Source organism: Hypomesus nipponensis, chromosome 27 (genome assembly GCF_054491055.1).
Source record: "Hypomesus nipponensis isolate SF chromosome 27, ASM5449105v1, whole genome shotgun sequence".
NCBI lineage: Eukaryota > Metazoa > Chordata > Actinopteri > Osmeriformes > Osmeridae > Hypomesus > Hypomesus nipponensis.
Window position 1 is genome coordinate 6,599,936 of NC_140387.1, and position 21,403 is coordinate 6,621,338.

The 21,403-nt window shown below is 50.6% G+C and overlaps 1 protein-coding gene across 1 annotated transcript in view; it reads left to right on the forward strand.

Moving 5' to 3' along the window:
• Nucleotides 1–21,403, forward strand: part of dcc (DCC netrin 1 receptor) — a 93,910-nt gene that overhangs the window by 64,572 nt on the left and 7,935 nt on the right. Inside the window, exons 17-27 of the mRNA XM_084694270.1 lie at nucleotides 521–759; nucleotides 1,026–1,164; nucleotides 2,165–2,272; nucleotides 3,281–3,475; nucleotides 4,543–4,575; nucleotides 7,833–7,898; nucleotides 11,887–12,049; nucleotides 14,505–14,728; nucleotides 15,157–15,270; nucleotides 18,953–19,102; nucleotides 20,600–20,857. Of these exons, the coding sequence (XP_084550396.1) occupies nucleotides 521–759; nucleotides 1,026–1,164; nucleotides 2,165–2,272; nucleotides 3,281–3,475; nucleotides 4,543–4,575; nucleotides 7,833–7,898; nucleotides 11,887–12,049; nucleotides 14,505–14,728; nucleotides 15,157–15,270; nucleotides 18,953–19,102; nucleotides 20,600–20,857 (1,689 nt within the window). The remainder of the gene's footprint in view (nucleotides 1–520; nucleotides 760–1,025; nucleotides 1,165–2,164; nucleotides 2,273–3,280; nucleotides 3,476–4,542; nucleotides 4,576–7,832; nucleotides 7,899–11,886; nucleotides 12,050–14,504; nucleotides 14,729–15,156; nucleotides 15,271–18,952; nucleotides 19,103–20,599; nucleotides 20,858–21,403) is intronic.

The window sequence follows — 21,403 nt, forward strand, 5'->3', positions numbered from 1 at the left end:
AAGCGAAACATTTTCCTGGCTATGGGCCTTACATAAACATCCCGCTTGGCCACTCTCAAAATCTCGATCAAATAATGAGTTAACAAATAGGATTTACAGTGCGAAAATGTTTTTAGAATCATTTGTAAAAGACAGGCACAACTTGCATGTCAGTTATGAAGTGATTTTTCTGTGGCCACTAACAACCTGTTTTCTCTCTTCCTAGGTGTGGATGTAGTAGAAACTGGTAGTCTATACTATCTGCTAGCACCCTTGTTAGAATCACCACCTGCTGTATCTAGAGTAATTACTGTCCTCTTACTGCTTGTATTTCCCTTTCTTTCTCTTTGTCACTCTGATCCATCAATTATCCATTTTCCTCTCCTCACTCCAACCCCTCCTTGTCATCTCCCAATTGCATGGTCCCCTCACGGCCGGCTCGTCTACACTTGAAAATGTGCTCGATTTTTACTTTCTTATTCATCGTTTGTGGGAATGCGTGTGCGTGCGGGGCATGTTTGTCTGTTTTTTGCAAATCCAGATCCCATCGATCCATCAGACGACGATTTGTTCCATTTGTTTGATAAATATCCCACTCCCATGCCAGATACCTCCACCCCCATGATCCCTCCAGTAGGTGTCCAAGCCGTGGCTCTCACCCCCGACTCGGTGAGGGTCAGCTGGGCTGACAACTCCATGTCCAAGAACCAGAAATCGACGGAGGTGCGCTACTACTCTGTCAAGTGGAAAACCAGCTACTCCACCAGCGGGAAGTTCAAGGTGAGACGCTCGGAGGGGCGCCTGTTTGTTTTGGCGTTACGTCTGTGCTGTTATATTTGTTGACCTACATTCCCCCGCTTGATGATTCTCCTGTCACGGCTCAGATTGTGACAAGCGAGAACAGCGATGTCCTCGGGCGCTGAGTCATGCATATAATGCACTCGCTCATTAAAAGCCCTTGGTTTTTTGGCCTTGGTTTCGTCCTCCCTTGCCGTGTCCTCTTCTGACGCTACCTGTTTCGGTTTTCTTCCCCCCCCCCGACCCAGTCGGCAGACACCACCGCTCTCAGCCACACCGTCACAGGCCTCAAGCCCAACACCATGTACGAGTTTGCCGTCATGGTGACCAAAGGGCGCAAGTCCAGCACGTGGAGCATGACGGCGCACGCGACGACGTACGAAGCAGGTGAGCATCCCGGCGAATCGGAGCCTAGCCTTGGGACGTTGGGCTCCGCCACCCCCTCGTTTAATCGACTGCAAGAATTTGTCTGTGTGTGCTTCCCAGTGATTCTAATTACAGCCGTGAAATTTTGTCGAACGCCTTCAAATCACTTCATTATTCATTCGGCGGTCGGCGTTCGAATGCATTTTCATTCAAACGGAGGGACTTCATAATCCGCCTAACTGTTCGGGCTCCTTTGACGGAGGGAATTGTTTTGAGAGTCGCAGGTTTCCTCCATGCACGCGAGCGCAGTCCCTCCACGCGACCTCCGACCCTTGTCTCCTAATTACAACAACATGCTAATGGCTAGTTTGGCTCTGGGGATCATAGTCAGCGGAGTAATCATCTCTGTCGCCAGGCTTCATTATGAAGAATGTGCTGGTAGTTAGATAAACACTCTCCCCTGAACCCCCCCCCACCCCCCCACACACACACACACACACAAACACACACACAGGTAATCACTCACAATTAGCCAGCCCACCATAGTTGCCTTTGAGAAATTTGTTTGGATCTGTTCGACTGGTGATTGTTCTTCTTTTTTGCAGAGAAACACACAGGAAAACGCAAAATGTATTTGTGAGACAGAAATAAACAGAGACTTTGTTTGATAGAAGAATAAAGGTCTCTCTCATGTGGTTTATTGAAAAGATCTTATTTCCTGTTGTACAACCAAGAAGGCAGTGTTTTGTTGTTTTTGATGTTCAATTCCTCTTCACTTTTATATATTTTGTAAAGAGTTCACAATACATAAAGAATTAATCAAACAAGATGATTCCAGAAAATTTTTTTTGGACCATCCGAGACTGAACTCGAATGGCTCTTGTCTTAACTGAAACACCATTGGGTAGTGACTGATAAAGCCGTTACTGCAGTTGTGCGTAAGTTGGATTTATGTGACTTTTTGGATATTTCTCCACCACCCTTCCTCCCTCCTCCCCCCCCCCACACACCTGACTGACAGCACCCAGCTCCGCCCCCAAGGACCTGACGGTGATCAGTCGCGAGGGGCGACCACGGACCATTCTCATCAGCTGGCAGCCCCCCATGGAGGCCAACGGACGCATCACAGGTAACGAGTTTCGCTCTTCAAACGATGCCTCGGTCAGGAAGCGGGGGGTATGTTCACGTCACCGTGGGCTGACCATCGAGACCACCCCTTCCCTTTTTAAACCCCGTGCCGAAAACATGGGTGGCCTACAGCTCCCCCATAGCCCCCCCCCCCCATAGCCCCCCCCCCCATTCTTTTTCCACCCACTTGTAATCAGCTTCTGTGTGGTCTCAGGACTTGCCTGTCTCTCCCCCTCCCCCCCCCCTCTCCCATACGTACCTGTTTCATTGCTTCCCTCCCTCCCCTCCACACCCCCTCGGCTCCTGGATGACCCAGGTAGTAAATCTGTCCGGGCTAACGACCGTGCTCTGACTCCTGCAGTGGTCCTGCGGGGGCGGAGCTCGTGCTCCCCGCGGAGCCCTGCGCCTGGATACGGTTACCGTCGCCACAATCAACCGTGTGGGAACAAAAGTCTATTGGCCCTCTGGGAACCCCAGTGGAAACCCAGACCTCTGTAAACATTGTATTTGCCAGAGGGGCCAAACCTGGGAGAAGTCAAGGGCACTGTATCGTGCGAGGAAAATACTTTGCTTGTCGTCAACGTATTTTGTTTGGATGGTATACTGCGGGAAGATAGACTGTTGTTTTTTATTTATTTATGGGTGCATGTTTTATATATGTTGTACATTTTCTTTCTGGTTTTGCAGAGGTACTGTGAGATGGCTGTGTAGAAATAAAGAATGTTTGCATCAACTTTCCTTCCAAACGCCTGGATGCCAAAAGTATAATCATAATAAGTGTCAATAGAACTTGTATGGTTGAATCATTGCGCTGTATATTGTTCCTACACCAGGACATCATTGATCAATACTTAAATGAATGTTTATTACAACCAGGAACTCCATTCTTCCTGCCATATCGTGATCCATGCCTCATACAGTATGTATTGATAGCAAGGAAAAACACACAAACTCATTTCAACCGCAAGATCGATACCCACCATTGTGATCGTTCCACTCTCACCCCCAGGCTACATCCTGTATTTCACTCTGGACAAGAACATGCCCATAGATGACTGGGTGATGGAGTCCATAACTGGAGACCGCCTCACCAACCAAGTAATGGACCTCAACCTGGACACTGTCTATTACTTCCGCCTCCAGGCCAAGAACGCCAAGGGCGTGGGCCCCCTTTCGGACCCCATCCAGTTCAGGACCTCGAAAAGTGGGTAGAAATATCTAGCTCTCCCCCTCCTTCACGTTAAGTTCCGAACAGTCTTTTGTCATTCGTGCCCTGACTAGATTCCGAGGTTTAAATCATTTACAAATGCATCTACGATACACACTGAGGGGAAGTTTGGATTTGAAAAAGAAGCAACAAGCCCACGTGTTGTTTACAGTGTTCCGGCATGTTCTGTGTGCTGAAGCATCACCATGGCAGCCTGATGTGCCATTTGTCTTCATGATAGTGGGTCAGGGGAAGCGGTGCCCAATGCTAAACACGGCCGCAGCCTGGCTAATCCTGCAGGAGCACATTCATTAACGTGCTAGTTGGCATCTGCTGGATTGAACTATGAGGTTTCTCTGGATCCTTTGGGTCTTGTTAAGCATGTCTGGTCCTCAGCAAATTTCTGCTAACTGTCTTTGCCTTAATTTTCGACTTCTTCTCATGATATATTAAGATCCCATTATATCGACATATACAACCTGTATATCTGTGTCTAATGTCATCATTGGTTAAAGAGGATTGGAACAGCAATGGTTAAATATTAAGAAAACTATTATGTTAAATGACTTCAAATTCACAGTAATGAGTTAATGAGTGTCATGGTGTTTGTTATTCAGACCTTTATCCTCCTCAAAATATATTTAAAATGGCAAATACAATTTGTAAGCACAGCTTCAGGGCAGAAATTGAAGTTTTCTCCCAGTTAATCTCAACTTCAGAGGGAATAGAACCATTAATCACCAAAGAGTTGCCGGAATCACTCAAGTATTCAGTCTGAATATGAAGTACAGGGATGGTTAATGATTTAAGAGGGGGAGGTTATGCATACTTTGTTCTGCCCTGTTCCTTCTTGGAGCAGTACTGACTCACGGAAAACCTTAGTAGAAGGGAACGGCCTGATAGTAAAGTCAGAGTCGGGGGGGGGGGGGGGGGTGTTTTTGATCCTCCCATCTCCACATATAGCTGATGGGACAAAGTGAAGCCCCAACCCCCAAAATCCATTCTAAGTGGATGACTCCCAGACACTAAAACCTCTCTTCCTCCCCCCCCCCCCCTTCTTCTAGTGGAACATCCGGACAAGATGGCCAATGACCAGGGTAAGTGGGCAAAGTTTGTTACTGTGTCCCATTGAGGAGATTCAGTTCCAATGCTGTACTGGATCATTCAGTTGTTTCCTGTCCCATCACTGGGACATGTTTCCTTTTGTACTGATTCATTCCCATAATTGCTGTGCCTTTGGGGACTAACATAAGGGTGAGGAAAATAGGCAGGTATATCCTCATTTCATTCCCTCAAACATCATTCCTGGCAGGCAGGAAAACGAGTCTATCTTAAGGGAGAGGGGAATGAAGGCCAATTATAGCTGTTTTATGAAAAGCCTTAGCTACCATGAAAAAGAGAATTCCAATCTTTTGGACATTATTTCTTCTCTCTCTCCACCTCAAACATTCCACAATTATTACATGAAACGGGCCTGTGCCGGAATCTTCCGTCTGCATCTTCTCTCTTTTTGGGATTTTTTTGTTGTTGACATGAATGGTTCTCCTCTAGAGATTTGCATTCAAAGAATCAAAATTGGAAATAGGTTTCTAAATCAACCCTTTGAATGTTAAGCTATCATATGGGTGTGGGACTAGGAGGAGGGGGTGGAGAAGGAGGAGGGGGGGGGCACCTTTGCTATTTTTAAAGTTAATGGAAGACAGGGAATGACAAATAGGCCCGCAGTCATTCCTCTGTCTGGTCTCGTCGCTAACGCACTAATGAGAGTTCGTTTGGAGTCCTCGCCGTAATTAGTAGGAGAAGGGGAGACCAATACACTGGCTTTTAATTGACATTTTATGCAAACAATGTGAGGACTTAAGGTCTGGCTGAGAATATATAGGCACTCGGATCGTTCCAATTAAAATGGGATCCAGGCAAAGTTGACCGAGAAAGTTCATCTGTAGAAGTGCTAACGCCACGACGTGACGCCTCGTCACCTTTTCATCTCCGTGACCTGCTTGGACGGGCGGGAAAAGAGTACGGATTCATCGCGTTGCTGACAACGACAGCGCTGGAACAGTAAGAAATCATTTCAGGACTCACCTCAGTAACCCCCCCCCCCCCTCCTCGTTCCCTCTCTGTCTCTCCACCCGCCCTTGACAAAGGACACCATTTAAGGTTTTTGAAGTTCACACTCATGGTAGTAAACCCCCACCCCCCAAAAATGGAGAAATATGACATGTTGGGGAGCAGGCATGTGCGGACCATAGAACCTGGAAGGGGCTTCCTGAGTTTCATGGAAGCCCCCACCCCTACCCCCCATCTTGGGCCTGGACCCCTCACATCCCATAAATCAACTCAAACGGCGCCAGGGGAGGCTGCTGTGAAATGTCAGGCCGTAGATTGATGGGTTTGACGGGCAAAGACCGTTCTCTCCCTCGCCCCCGGCCCCCACAGCCTCTCTGCATGGGCCCCCTCTTGCCCCTGGTGGCCACCGCTGGTTACGGCGAGAGGACTTCAAAGACAAACACATACACACACACAAGGCCCCTTTTGCTCCCGCCAAGACGCACACTGACACACATTTGAATGAAACGCGAGCACATCAAAAGCCCAGTGGTTGCTCTTCCCGCTAACTGCGCAGGGGATGGGGGTTAACAGGGTTGGAAGAGGTGTTGTGGAAAACAACAGGAAGGAGAGGGGCCGGGGTTGGGGGGGGGGGGGGGGCTCGGACGGAGGCACCTGAGATGGATGGGGGAAGCAAGGCCCCAGCAGCTCACTTGATAGGGATGGATAGGTCCTCCCCCTTCGCTCACTCTGCCATACCTCGGCTTCAAACGAAATGTGCTCTCCTCTCCCCCTGCTCGCCCTAATGTGGCCCATTTGTCATGGCTCTCCCCTCGCAAACCCGGAACCGACGTCCACCGGTGGATGGGAGATATTGGAGCCTTGTGGGTCCCTGCCGGTCCCCACTTTCTGTGGCAGGCCACGGTTCATAGTTTCAGACCCCCTAAGGGACCTGTCCTGTCCTGATCTGAGACAGAGACACGGGAGACGAAGAACATTCATCCGTGTATAGGTCCATGAGACAAGGTTAGGTTTCCACTTGAAGATGCTAACACTTAGCCGCAAGTGTCCCTCCACTGCGACATTAAGGCAACTCCACGGCGGGCTGGATTATGGATGGATTCATTTTAGAGATATTCGACGCATGGACATTCGATTTGTTTGTCGTCTTTGGCGGCCATGGATTTGGAAACGTTGCAGCACTTCCGTCAAGGTTTTTTTTTTTATAAGCACTTGCTTTGTGAAACCCTGGCATGGCCTTTTATCTGTTCAGTATGCATTTCTATTGAATAGGGGTTTTTGTTGTACCAGGAGCCCTGCCTGACTCATACAATGACCTCCAGAACACGCTGTAAATATACACACACACACACAAGTGCATAGCATGGGGTCTGAAGGGAGCTCCAGAACCTTCCCTGCTCGGAGTGCGTTTCCGGAGAGATCTCTCCCCAGCTTGTTGTGATGCGAGGCCCTGCTTGTTGTTCTCCCTCCTGATGCTACACCACAGTACAGAGCTCGGGGCGATCAATTCCTTCTCCGGGCAATAATTGCCTATTGAGATGTCTGCGGGGATCCCCGTACAGTGTCTGTGTGGCTGTCTGACTGCCTGTATGTCTCTGTCTGTCTGTCTGTCTGTCTGTCTGTCTCTGTCTGTCTGTCTGTCTGTCTGTCTCTGTCTGTCTCTGTCTGTCTGTCTGTCTGTCTCTGTCTGACTGCCTGTATGTCTCTGTCTGTCTGTCTGTCTGTCTGTCTGTCTGTCTGTCTGTCTGTGTCTGTCTGTCTCTGTCTGACTGCCTGTATGTCTCTGTCTGTCTGTCTCTGTCTGTCTGTCTCTCTGTCTGTCTCTGTCTGTCTCTGTCTGTCTGTCTGTCTGTCTCTGTCTCACTGCCTGTATGTCTCTGTCTGTCTCTGTCTGTCTCTGTCTGTCTGTCTGTCTGTCTGTCTGTCTGTCTCTGTCTGTCTGTCTGACTGACTGCCTGTATGTCTCCACGTGATACTCTGGAATTGGATGGTTCCAAATTGCCAGCAGTAGGAACAGCGTGGTGTAGTTCATTCTTATGAAAAGAGCTAGAGTGCTATTACATAGTCAAAGCTTATCTGTACAAAAGTATTAGAAATGAGCATACAGCAGTGTCCTCTTTGAGAGAAAGGCCCTTTGGCTTTTGTAACAAGCAACTTAAAAATCATCCTCATTTTTTATTTGCTGTAACATGTTCTTCCCTGCAAGGCCAAAACACATTTCTAATGTCTCTCTCTCTCTCTCTGGCTTTCTTTCTTTCTCGCTCTCTTTTCCCCCCATCCCCAGGTCGCCATGGAGATGGAGGCTACTGGCCCTCTGACAATAACCCGATTGATAGGAGCAGTCTGAATGGTAAGCACTACAACCGACCAATCTGAGTTCTCCTGAACACCACCACATGACCTTAACTGTTCCATACTGTTGTGGACGTCTTCTATTGTGGTGGTCGGTAAAAATGCTCTACGGAGGTCGAGTGACCGAGATGTCCCACTTTTGCGTGCCATGTGATGCAGTGAAAGCGTAGCTTCCTGTCATGTGCTCCGAGCGTGGGGCTTTGATCTACAGAAACAACCGTCCTGGCCGGGGGGGCGGGGGGGGGAGATTTGCGTCCATTTTTTAACGGTAGGCTCAAAGATGCGGGCTTGCACGTGGAGCCCTTTTCCATTCGGAATGGTGTTTATTTATGTCCCCTGCCACGTCGGCTGGGAGACAGACATCTCCTCGTTGCCATTATGCCATGTGTACATTTTAGCCCCTGTTAAATTATGCCCGAACGGCCCCCGACACAGTTCGTTTGAATGCGACCGGCGGTGCTGTTAATACTGTGGCTTCTACGGCAGCCTGTGCGGCTGTTACTGTTTAATGACTCGGTAATATACTGCAACCGGTAGCAGGCCTAGGAAGACCACTTGATTTCACAGTGGGGAGCCCTCGACACCCCCCTCCCCCTCCCCCCCTCCCCGCCCCCAACACAACTCCCCCTCCCCACGCGAGCGAAATCTTCCCCTCCGCCTTGCGGCTCCGCCGAAGCCCCTCTGTAGGGAAATCTCCGGTTAATTACTGCAAGGCTGATAATCGCAGGCTGTTCGCCGACGCTGGAGACGACGGGGGGGGGGGGGGTGCAGAAGGGAGGGAGGCTAGAAGAGACGGAGGGGAATGAATGATGGATGAGCGCAGGGGTGGAGAGAGAGAGAGAGACGAGCGGAGGAGGAGGCAGGAGATGTGTAGGTAGAGGGCTAGGAATGAGCCGCCCGCCGGGTTTGGCAGTGGGTGCGCGCGGCGGGCGGGCGGGCGGGCTGGCGGGGCGACCCACTTGCGGGTGTGTCCGCCTGGCTACATCCTCACCGTGGACACACCTGACAAGAGCTGGGCATAACGACAGGGCTCACACTCCCAGGAATCGAGACAGGCTGCTCGCTGACCCGTCCTGCTTAGCCCAAATGCCTGCTGGGATACATGAGTTAGAGGCTGTGCGTCGTCTGTGGAGGCGGCATATGGTTCCATCCCTCCGCCTGTCGCCCATCAGCAGAGGGGGGAATCAGAGATCAGTGGCCAACCACAGACCCGGTGAGGGGGCAGGACAACCTGCCTGCGGGGGGGGGGGGGGGGGGGGGGGGAGAATGATGTTGGAATATATAAGATGGATGCCAAAGCTCCTTCTGTCTATACTTACAACATACCCGTGACCCTTGTGACCCCCCTCCTCCATCCCCACCCTGTCTAGGCGCCTGTCAGGGGAATCGGCTGAGCTCCACCTGCCATTTGCCATTCGCAGAGTCGGCTTGCCTGGATGCAACATTCACTCATTCGCTCATTCACTCAGTCATTCATAATCCTTTCATTGTGTACTGTGTCTGTTGATTCTTTTATTTGACATAGGAGTAAACATCCTTTGTCATGCAGTTGCTGGCGTGGTCTCTAAACTCTTGAATTTCTTGATATGTTTTGCATGGCACCACACGTCATGGAGTTTCAAAGGAATCCCGTTTTGTGACCACCCACCTGCTATGCAGTCTCACTGACATTATGGTTTATTTTAGCGCCTTGCTCTTGATGTTTGCCTTTGGGGTGACTTTTGCGGCGCAAGAGTGGAGCAAAGCTGTGACACAAAGTGCCTTTACTCTCACTGTATGTTGTTATACATGAAATTTGACACGTATAGTCACATTGGTATAATAATAGTATAGATATATAAACATATAACCTCCTGTAATGAACAATCAGAAACAGCCAACCATCCAAAGTCGATCAAAGTGTCCAAAAAAGAGTCTGAGAATTCACATCGCTGCCCTTCATCTACACTAAATATAAATGAATGCCGAATTGTGGGCATTTGTCCCGCAAACCATCATCAGAACAACAGCGTATTCCTCCTGGAAATGGTTGTGCCATTGTTGCTGTCTGTCCAAGAACCCAAATAACACAGGCTTACCTCATCATGTGGTATTGGAAAGGCCCATTGGGGCCTTGGCAGTGAATCGTATGTTACTATTGTCTGGAACTGTGATTGTCACGACAAGGTTGTTTCTGCGTTAGCTAGTGCTCTGTATCACATTCCCCGGGTAAGAGAGAAGAGGAGGTGTGAAAGGGGGGGCTGGGCAGTTCTTGGCCCGGGCTCTTAGGCGGTGCTGTTGGTAAAGACTAGGTAATGGAGTCGAGCAGGAGCCTAAGGTGTCAGTATATCCGTCATTTCACCACCAGCAACACGGTGAAAGTGAGAGGACCGTTTGAATAGATGGCACTCTCCATCATTCATTAGGGTGACCTTGGTGTAGACGGCTGAGAGGCCGGGAGAAAAATCCATCCTTCACACTTAAACCTCTCCCCGCCCGCACCCGCCCCCCGTAAATATGAACCGCGAGAGAAAAGAGACAGGCGACATACACACCACAGCACCGGCGAGAGAGAGCCAGGCATTGAAAGGGCGGCGGACACGAGCGGGCGCTCTGCGATGTCGCGTGCGCGCTCCCTCCTGGAGAGCAGGCCACTCGCTCCTTTTATGACCCAGGAGAGAGGGCGGGCTACCTCGAAAGTTCATGTTTACCCCGAGCAAGGATGACATGGAAGCAGGTCGGCATGGAGAGAGATAGAAGCGCCAGGGCCGGAGATGGACCCGCCCCAAGCGTGGCGCGTGCAGCCTTCCAAACCCCACTGTCTCTCTCAGCCTATTTCATCCTCTCAATTAGCGTTGTAGCGCTTGGTATTTTCCTCAGGCCTTTCTCTGGCGCACCGTGGGCAGTGCTATAAATCAACTCATTACTTCGGTGAGCGCCTGTCTCTTCCTGACGACAGTAACCGCTCCGTGGTCTGAATAGCTCCTTGTTCTTGGTCGGCTTGGGGGGTTGGGGGGGGGGGGAGTGGGAATTTCAGAGCTTATGGAAAGTACTAGCATCAACACCTGGTGCCGAGTGATTGGCAGAACCGTCTCTTGAACGTTTTAATGGCTCTCATTTGCTCCGAGTGGAGATAACCCACACTGAAGAACCCTAGTGATGCAATGAGAAAAAACTGAGGGGGCATTTCAAAGGCATCAATCGGTATTACAAAGGTGTATAAATTGATTTTGCCGACCCCATGGATCTTGTATTCCCCAAACAAAGGGGATGCCTACTGCATTTTCAGAGTGGAAACTAAGTGCTTTGTTGGATTATGGTGAGCGTCAGTGATTGACAAGGGATCAAATCACCTCTCTCGGAAGGTTCCAGCCTGTCATTTGTAACCGCAGCTTCAGTCCAACTTTACTGCTGGGGCATCCCTCCACCACGTCGACACCGTTCAGCTTTCCAGCCTGGTCTCACAAGAGCATCCACAATGTACTTCGCTCTCCATTCCTCTCGAGTTTGTTTGTTTTTTGGTTCGTCCTGAGTGACATGAATTGGTTTTGGCGTGGAGTACCGTGTAGTTTGTGTAGGCATTTGTCCTTGATCGCACGCTGCTTTTGGGACCATTAACGACTCCCTGAGTTGGAAGCAAAATCTTACATGGTAGGCAAGAATGTATTGAGCTCCGATGCGGACTAGAAATATGCCCAGCATCTCTAGTGTGTTGTTACAGTAGATGGACAGTCGGCCCACTCGAACAGTGATTCACTTAGCGTTCCTCAGAGGATAGCTGTACTTTTGGAGCCGTAGCTCATTAAAAGTGGAATCTCTACTCACATCAAATATGAAAGCCTTTGATTCTTCAGATTTGGCCGAACATCAGTCTTTTCAATACACTGTGTGCGCTCATGCAAGGTTAGTCGTGTTCATTTGCTGGCTGTCCCGCGGTTTCCAGAGTGCCGTCTCACTCTGCGTACGTTAGCCTGACTAACCTGTCGTCTTTTCCGTTTGTTTTTCAGACCCACCGATCGGGCAGATGAGGCCACCTCACGGGAGTGTCACTCCCCAGAAGAACAGCAACCTGCTGGTGATCATCGTGGTGTCCGTGGGAGCGGTTACCGTGGTCGTGGTCGTCATCGTGGCGCTGATCTGCACGCGGCGCTCCTCGGCCCAGCAGAGGAAGTGAGTTCTCGTCTTCTCCCCCCCTCCCCTCTCCTCTTTTTCCTCCCCCTCTCGTGTCTTTCGTCCTCCGCGTGTCGGTGTGTGCCGATGTATGTGTGTGTGCCTGGGGCTTTCACATTCTCCGTAACAACGTGGAGACCTCGGAGGGCTCGGTACACCCCTGTCCTGTCAGAACTAGGTACCGTTAGAACTCGCCGACTTTCTGGTGCCCTTAAGGAAAGCTCGTGTTCCCAGCTAAAGGATTCAGCAGATTAGCAAAGTGTTCTCTCAAGGCCCCACTCCAGGACCGCGTGCTCTGAACACGTGTCGGAGTATCCAAATATTCCGTTTGATCTTCCCACCCAGCGATTCCCGTCTTGATGTTGTTTGGGGCGAGGTTCTTTCTTGACTTGTTCTGCTCTCGGTTGGTTGTCTCGCGCGGGACCTTCCGGATAAACACAGGCCCCATCGTTCACACACAGAGTGGCAGCGTTGTCGAACGGTCACCGTCCACTCTTTTGTATGGTCACCGTAGCCAAGAAAATCCCAGATACACTGTCATGTGTGCGTGCGTATACGTTTTGTAATCGTGTACCTGTGTGTGGGCAGGGCCGTTTCTAGGAATTCTGGGCCCCCTGAAAGAATATTGGTGTGGGTCCCCGCCCCCCAACTTTTCATCGCCAAAGATACATTTTACACCACCTTTTGTCTTAGACTATATGTATTATAATTTCGGCTTTATTTTTCAGTTTCTCTATGTTCTGACGTCACGCAATGCATCCAATTCGTGAATTTTTTCAATGAACCACTCAACAAAGTGTCACTGGCTATTATTATGTAAAAATCAAGCACTTGGTGCAACACACCCAAACTCATATTATCAATGCCATAGCTCGAGAGAAACAGCTTCACTTTGTTGTTGTATGAGGGCGGCAAGCTGTAAGATTAGCCCCTGCTTAACATTAACAACACTCATGTCAACAAACTACCATAGCAGTTTAGTCTTAATAAGCACTCCCGTAAGAATGGAACATTGTGATACTACTGGAATTTGACAGCGTATTATAACGTTTGGCGAATTATAACCTTACTGATCTTTTTTGTGGATAATATTTAGTGGATAATCTTGTAATGTCAGCCTTGTCAGGCGATTATTAAGAAGGGGTGTTATTGCTCGGAAAATGAAAACGTTGTTGTCTTTCAATTTTGCTTGATTTTTTAGCTTTGTTTTAATTCACTTTGACACTGCGCATGAGAGTATTAGTTTGGCTTACGCATAACAATTTAGTCATAGAAAGGGGAGCCTACATAATAGGCTACTGGGGGTTTTGTGGGCCCCTCTGGGCTGTGGGCCCCTAGAATTGTCATCCCCTCTCATCCCTAAACGACGGCTCTGCGTGTGGATGTGACCCTTTGACGTCCATCCGAACGGGCAATTTTCAAGTGGACCGCAGGAGGTAACGCTCACGTCCCAGCAGGGGGTGATGGAGCCTGGGGGTGTGTGTGTGAGTGTGTGTGTGCGTGTGTGGGGGGGGGCTTTGGGAGCCCTGACCCCTTCTGACAGCATTAGAACACGGGTGGGGGGGTGGGGGGTCCTGACTCACACTTTTCATCGCGGCCTGCGTGGATCAAGTGAGGCAGCGCTCCACTTCTGTCGACCCAACACAGAAGCACGTCGCCGCGCATCGATGAGCCCCGCTCGCCCCACCTGCCGCCGCTAACGAGACGGAAGGGAGGGTGAAGTGCCGCCGTCGCTTCGCCGAGACTCGATTATATTCGGGCTTTGCAATTAAGCGGGTGTAATGAAGGGGCTGCGTATAGCGTCCTGGAAAGGAGATTGGCCCGTGCGAAGGGGAGGCTGAGGGCAGGGCGGGGGCGCGGGGTTCCGCACACTCTGTCTGATTCTTCTGTCTGACGAGCGAGAGAGAGGAAGCCAGTTGAGTGAGGGAGAGGGTAGCAGCCAAGAGGAAAAAATATGTGGGTGTGGTGGTGGTGGGGGGGAGGGGGGGACCCGTTTGCAATACTGCGTGTGCGGGTGCCATATGCTTGTGTGTGGGTGCCAACCTAACCCTGAGCGACAGCTATGCTCATTAATAACAGGTCTACCTGCAGCACTTCAGACAACAATCCACATTACCAGCAAGGCAGAACCTGTCAAATCATACTCTGTGCGTGTGTGTGTGCGTTTGTGTGTCTGTGTATCTTGGTGTTTGTGCCTGTTTGAAAATTATGAATTCGGAGAGACAGAAAAAACCCAGGACTGTCTTTCTTTGTCGTCTCTCTGTAGCATAGCGTAGCCAAGCAAAGCTTACCCCGCTAACAGATATTGTCAAATCTGAAAAATTCCCTGCCCCCTCAAAGTCTCGCGGTGCTCTTCACAACTACTCTTTTTATCTCCCTTCCCCTCCCTTCACTTCCTCCTCGTTCTCTCCCTCCCTCCCTCCTTCTCTCCCCTCCCCTCTTTCCCCCTTTACAGGAAGCGAGCGTCGCACAGCGCGGGGAAGCGTAAGGGAAGCCAGAAGGACCTGCGTCCGCCGGACCTGTGGATCCACCACGAGGAGATGGAGCTCAAGAACATCGAGAAGCCCTCCAGCGCCGCCCCGTCCGTCCGCGATTCGCCCATGCAGAGCTGCCAGGAGATCACTCAAGTCAGTCACAGCCAATCAGAGAGCCAGATGGGCAGCAAAAGCAGCCATTCGGGTAAGCACTTCCTGTTAGTGACAGCTGGTCGAGCTGATTATTGGTGATGACGATACTCTGCTTGGAACGCATTCGATCTCCATCTCGGGCTGGGAAACCTTGATGAAATGCATCATCGAAAATGATGTGGCGGTGAATTACTTTCAAAACGCCTGAACCTAAGGGGGCCCTACGGCCAGAAGTGTTCTACCCTGATGTTGTTTATGCTCATTTTTTTTTTTTTTCAAACTATGTAGCGATATAGAGAGCTTGATCTGCTTATGGATTTCTACTCTCCAGAGTTAGCAGCTGTGCATTTGCTGCCAAACAGTCCAGTCTACCGTGAGCTGAATACGAGATGTAGAAATGCTCTCTGCGGGCCGCTGTAAAAGCTTCTCCGTCTCCCCCTCGCCGGCGTACGGTCCTAACGCTCCTTTCGCCCCCGACAGCCGATGGAGACGAAGCCTCGAGCAGCATATCGACCCTGGAGCGCTCCCTGGCTGCCCGGAGGGCCACTCGCACCAAGATGATGATCCCCATGGAGTCCCAGCCCGGCAACACGCGTGAGTGACGTCACGTCCTGTCTCGTCTTTCCGCCAAGACCGGGGAGAGGGGAGGGGTTGTTTGTGACAAGCCAGGCGCGGGCGTCTCTCCGAGTTTAGTCGGAGAAAAAAGAACAGCTTTAGTGACAGGTGTTGGGGTTAAGGGAGGGGGAGGGGGGGTGTAGGGGGAGTGACAAGCGAGGGCTGGGGGTGAAGAGGGGAGGGCAGGTTCGGAGGCAGGTGCCTTTGAACCCGACGGGGGTAACAGATTGGTCCCGGCGTAGCCCCGTTAGCGATCGCACGGATGACACGCTGTCACCCGTCGCCGCGCCAACCGGAGGGGAGTGACGGCGGCGGCTGAAGGTCGACGCGAGTGCGGAGGGAGTCCTGGCGGAGCCGCCTGTCGTGTGCACATCACAGCGGACCGGAGGAATCCGTCTGTGTCACGTCGACGGCAGACATATTGCCCGCTCTGTGGTCCGTCGCTCACAGACGGATGAATACAACAACCAAAAAAACCCGGGGACCTAAGTGGAAAAGAAATCCGGCTCGCTCAAAGGCGGGTATTGTTTTTCACTAAGACGCGGATTGTTTTGCAGCTCGCGCTGAGACAAACACACGCAGGCCTTGAGCAAAAGTATTGGGTGAGCCGGGAGATTTGATCAAAGGCCTTGATATTACGCTGCCTGAGGATGCTGCCAGTCTGCCTCACGGTAGACTGGCCTGAGGATCTCCTAGAAGTAAACCTCCCCACGCACACACACAAACGAATACGGGTCTTATTACCGACGCACTTTCATTGCTCTTTCCCAGAACCCCTCTTTCGTCCTTGTTCCTTAAGCAGGTAGTCCACGCATCACCCCATCACCCTGGCCTCACAACATTGTATTACTCCACTCCCACTACTCCCTTTCTCTCTCGCGAGCCCCTACATCCAAGTAGCATATTGGGTAATTACCAACCTCTTTCCCTCACTCTTTCTCTCACTTTCTCTCTCCGTCTCTCGCTCTCTTTATCTGTGGCCCTGTTCCTCTCCCCGGTACTCGCATAAAAGAACTCTCACATCTCAGGCCCTCCCCAGGGTGGCAGACCTGAAAGAGAGAGAGAGACACAGAGAGAGTGAGAGAGAGAGAGAGAGAGAGGGAGGGAGACAGCGCGTGCGACAGAGAGAGACAGAGAGAGAGAGAGAGAGAGAGAGAGAGAGAGCAACTGAGCGTGCTCACAAGCTCAGGGTCCCCATTAGCACGGCACATCCCCCTCAGTCACCTTCTTACCCTTCACTTCACCCCTTTCCCACGCACACACACGCACGCCCAGCAACATCCTTGTTTCCCAGACCTACGGATCCTTAGACCTACATGCAGTACCACGGTTGTCTAATGATCTGGGTGAATGATGTGTTTTTTGGGGGGGGTAGGGGGTGGGGGGGAGAGTTCTGCGCCAGACGCCCAGAGCAATCAGGACCTCTGCTCCTCTCGCGCTCCTCTATCATAGCCCCTGTCACACGACCTGTCTATCAAACACCCTCTCCGCCACTGTGTCTGCTCTGTCTCACGCACACACACCCCCCCCCATGGCACCTCCAGGCTAGTCTGTCGCACTCCAAGTGCAGGCACCAGGCACCTTCAGCTTGCCACCGGGACTGATGAAGAGGAATAGACTTCAATCGGGCTCATTCCCCGGGTTTAGTCTGCACGCACGGTTGCGATCGAAAGCTATTTTCACATCGAGTCGTCCGTCTCGCTCTGGGTCCCTGCCTCGTGTTGTAATCAGGCACTAATTAGGGGGCATGTTTGGTTGGTTTGCTTTAGCGTTTGGGCGTGCCCACGGCGTACTGGCCAAGCCCACACAAAGACACACGCAGGCATGCCCACGTTCACAGAGCCGCGAAACGCTTTGTAGCGATAATCACAATCTAATAATAATTATGCCGCCGTTAACACACACCTTAATTTGTAATTAAGAAATTGACGCGCAACAATGATGGCCATTAATATCACTAATGCCACTAAGTGGAATCCCCGCCCTAATCTCATTGACTGCTGCAGGTGATGACCACGCCGGCCTTTAATCTGATAATCCACTCAGAGTATGCCCTCGCCTCGTGTTTTGTGGATAAAAAATGGAAGCCCGGCGTCAGATGGATGATTGAGGAGGATGGCGGAAGGCTTGAGGCTTTAGCTTGTCAAGAACAGTCCAATCAACTCACGGTGGACTGAGGCGATTTTGAAACCATCCAATCCTGTTTGTCTCCCTTTCTGCGTTCCGCCCAGTGCTAGGCTCCGCATCCGACCGCCCTGCCCAAATTCGAGTCCTTTCGCTAGACAGAGCAAAAAATTGTGTGACAGCGGCCGCTTTAATCAATTTCTGCATGTTCCGTCGCATGATTGGATATCAAGCCGGCAGTTCAAGCAGCATTCGACGTGCCAAGACGAGATCCATGGATTTTCACTCGTGTAGATGTCCAGGTGAGGTCACAGGGTTCGAGGCACCGGGCCTTGGCCTCATGTGCATGATCGATATCGAATGATCAATATCTGTATCGATCATCTTCCACATCACAAAGTTTAATACGGCGACAAACCCCACGACCTCCTTTGGTCTTACTTGGCACTTAAATGGGTCAAGTCCACTTACTTACTGTAATCGCTCTGGATAAGAGCGTCTGGAGAAAAAATAAAATAAGACTAAATGTAAGTCCAGCCGTGTGGACGATTAAATGCTTGGATGCTTTCTTTGTTCACTGAATATCAGATATGAAGGAGAACGCACAATCTGTATGGCATTACAGATACAGTTATATTGTCGTTATATTCATTGAGAGTGGCAAGGATAGACCAGGCCCATTTGCACTGGGCTGTCGTTGAGATGTGGTTCCGAATGTTCTTCCAGCGAGCAAACATTTGGGTTGAGAGCAAAGCGTTAACCATCGTGTTGTAAACCGCTGCGGAAGTCCCATTGACAGAGCGAGTCGGAGCGTTCCAGAAGTGCTTCTGAGGCTTCAAGGTATATAGACTGACCTCATCGACTCTACCGTGATAGATGGAAGAAACACACGCACGCGCGCGCGCACACACACACACACACGCCACAGCCACGTACACACGCACACACTCTCTCTCGAGGCAATTCCTTCCCTGCTGGTCCGAGGTAGTTTCGGAGATAGGGATCTGTGTGTGTGTGTGGAGTTCCTGGGGCATTTTAACAGCCAAACTCCCCCCTCCCCCTCAAAAGCCCCCTAGGTTTCAGTCTCAAGGTCAAGGCTTAGGTTTTTTCTCAGTTTTGTATTCTTTTTTTATCTTTCCATCTGTCTGTCTGTCTTTCTGGCTGTCTTTCTGTCTAACGAACCAAGGGTTTGAAACTTAACATCCCAGCTGGTGAATCTCATTGTACTGTATAACGCTCTGGATAAGAGCGTCTGCTAACTGACTAAACGACAAAAAAATACTGTAGGAGAGATCCTGCATGAGCTAGCCATTTTCATTTGTCACGGGTAGACTGTTGAGTCTCTCGAAAGTCGGAAGATTATCATTGAACAACACAGGAACTACTGTTGGAGTTAATCAAATCAACAAAACGTTTTCAAGCGGCTAGAGTAAATATCATGTAATCCGGTTTGTTTCCTTCGTGTTAAACCATAGCTTTCTTGGTTCGACACACCAGTGTGTTCTCTCATTATGTTTGCCCATCATCTCTCCCGTAGCCGTGGTCAGTGCCATTCCTGTTCCGACGTTGGAGAGCAGCCAGTACCCGGGCATCCTCCCCTCGCCCACCTGTGGGTACACGCACAACAAGTTCACCCTGCGGCCCATGCCGTTCCCCAGCCTGACCGTGGAGCGCAGCTACGCAGCAGGTAGAAGTCAGGAGACTAACCCCCCCCCCCCCTCTCCCCTCCCCCCATGTCTCTGTGTCTGTCTCTGACTCTCACTTTTCCTTTGTTTTTTTGTTTTTTACAAACAAAAAACAAACAACGAAAAAACGTTCTCTTTTTTTCTTTCTCTCTCGTTCCCTCGCTCTCTCTCTCGCTCTTCTATCTGTATCTCTATCTCTCCATCGTTCTTTCATTCTTACTTTTGTTCTTTTGTTCTTTCTTTTTCGGTTTCTCTCCGAGCTGGCTCTTGGGATCCTTGTCTGGAACCTCGTCTTCTGCCTGCCTTGTTTTTGTTTCTTTCTCACGTGGTTTCTTTACCCACATCGTTTCTGAGACTCCTCGTGTCTCTCTCTCTCTCTGTCTATCCCTCTCTTTCTCTCTCTCTTTCTCTCTCTCTCTCTCTCTCTCTCTCTCTCTGTCTCTCTCTCTCTTTATCTCCCTGTGTCTCTCCTCATCAGGCGGTGCTAGGCTCTGGTCGTCCGAGGCTCCGCTCCTACTCTCTCCACAAACCATCTCTCCCTATTAGCACTCTCCCCTCACACCCTCCACGCTCGCTCTCATTTTGTTAAAGATACAACAGCTGTGTCGGCTAAATGACATTGAGGGCCTGTTGCAAGCCAAGTAATTGCCTAATTCCCCGTCAACCTATATGTTTAATTGAAGAAGAGAGGGAGAATTTTCGGCCGAGCCAAGATGGAATTGGGTTACCCTTAGCCATCAGAGAAGGGAGGGGGAGGTGGGGGGGGGGGAGGCGCTGTTGGTTGAGAGGAGACAACAGGAACAAGGCCACCAATATGTGGATTGTTTGTAGACGACTGCAGAAAGTACCTTTCTGTTTTCCAGAAGACAAATGAACTAGCAACAGAGAGAGGGATACTGTGGCTCATATTATAATGGTTTCATGCCAACTAGACATTAGTATAATTGCGAACAGAAAGAAATTGAGTAAAACAGTCGTTCCCTTCCTGTGGTGGATTACTGTTTAGTGGAATATATTTGATTGCATTTCCCCTAGTTTCCTCATTGTTTCAGTAAATGCCTAGGCATATGTTCTGTACATATGGAACATGGTACTTAGCCGCACATGTAGGAAGCATAGGAATGCATGCCCAGAGGTCAGAGGGCAAGACAACTAATAGGTTTGTGTGGGAGTGGCCATGAACATACTGTCGAGCGTAAAAACATGTTCTCCTCCATCGCGTTCTCTCTGAACTCTCCCCCACTCCTCTCTGTTTGTTCCTCTCTCCTTCTGATCTCTTCCTCACCCGTGTCTCTCTCTCTCTCTCTCTCTCTCTCTGATCTCTCTCTGTCTCTCGTTTTGGTTTGCTTGCTCATTCCGTCGTCTTTCATTGCGGCTCTTTGTACCACGCGCAAACACACAGACCCTTTGGTGTGTATACGCGGTGCATAAAATAAAAAGGACCTCCTTGAACGTTCGCTCACAAACCTCCCCGCGTGTCTCTGCGTTTGTGCCTCCAGCGCTGGGCAGCGAGGCAGCGGCGACCGCCGCCCAGCAGCAACAGCCGACCCTGATCACCAGCACCAGCAGCGGCGGCGGCGGTGTCGGGGCTCAGCCGGGGGAACTGGCCGGCCCGGAGGAGGCCCCCAGCGGCCGCACCATCCCCACCGCTTGCGTGCGGCCCACGCACCCGCTCCGCAGCTTCGCCAACCCCCTCCTGCCCCCGCCCATGGGGACCATCGACCCCAAAGTCTACACCTCCATGATGCCCCAGTCAAGTGAGTGGTTGGCGTGGGAGGTGTCTGGTTGCAGTGCTGTTAAGTTAAGTTAAAGATGTTGTAGTTGGGCCCGTGAATGGGAGTATCGACGTGTATTATGAACATATTGCTTCTATTAATCCAGCCCCTCCCCCGCTCCAAAAATGAGAGGTATTGCATTGAATATCTGATACAATTCTGTTGTATCAAGTGACAATGTCAAATACTAGTTCTGCTTGTGTACTACTATCTGCTAGCTCTGTCATCCTTAGTTATTTCTTTTCAAACGCGAGACCCTCTGCAGAATATTACCCAGAGGCGGGAGAAACCGGTGTGATCCAGTTCTGAGTCCACCTCTCTTACTCTGCCCCGACAGCCTGCAGCTGGGAGAGTGGAGTACTCTCGTGATCATCATCACTGAACTGTGTGTGTGTGTGTGTGTGTGTGTGGTGTGCGTATGCGTGTGTGTGTGTGTGTTTGCCCGAGTGCTCATGCGTGTAGGTGGGAGGCTTTGTGAATGTGTTCTCCATTATGAACTTTGTATGCTCAGGTGGCTGAGATTACCAT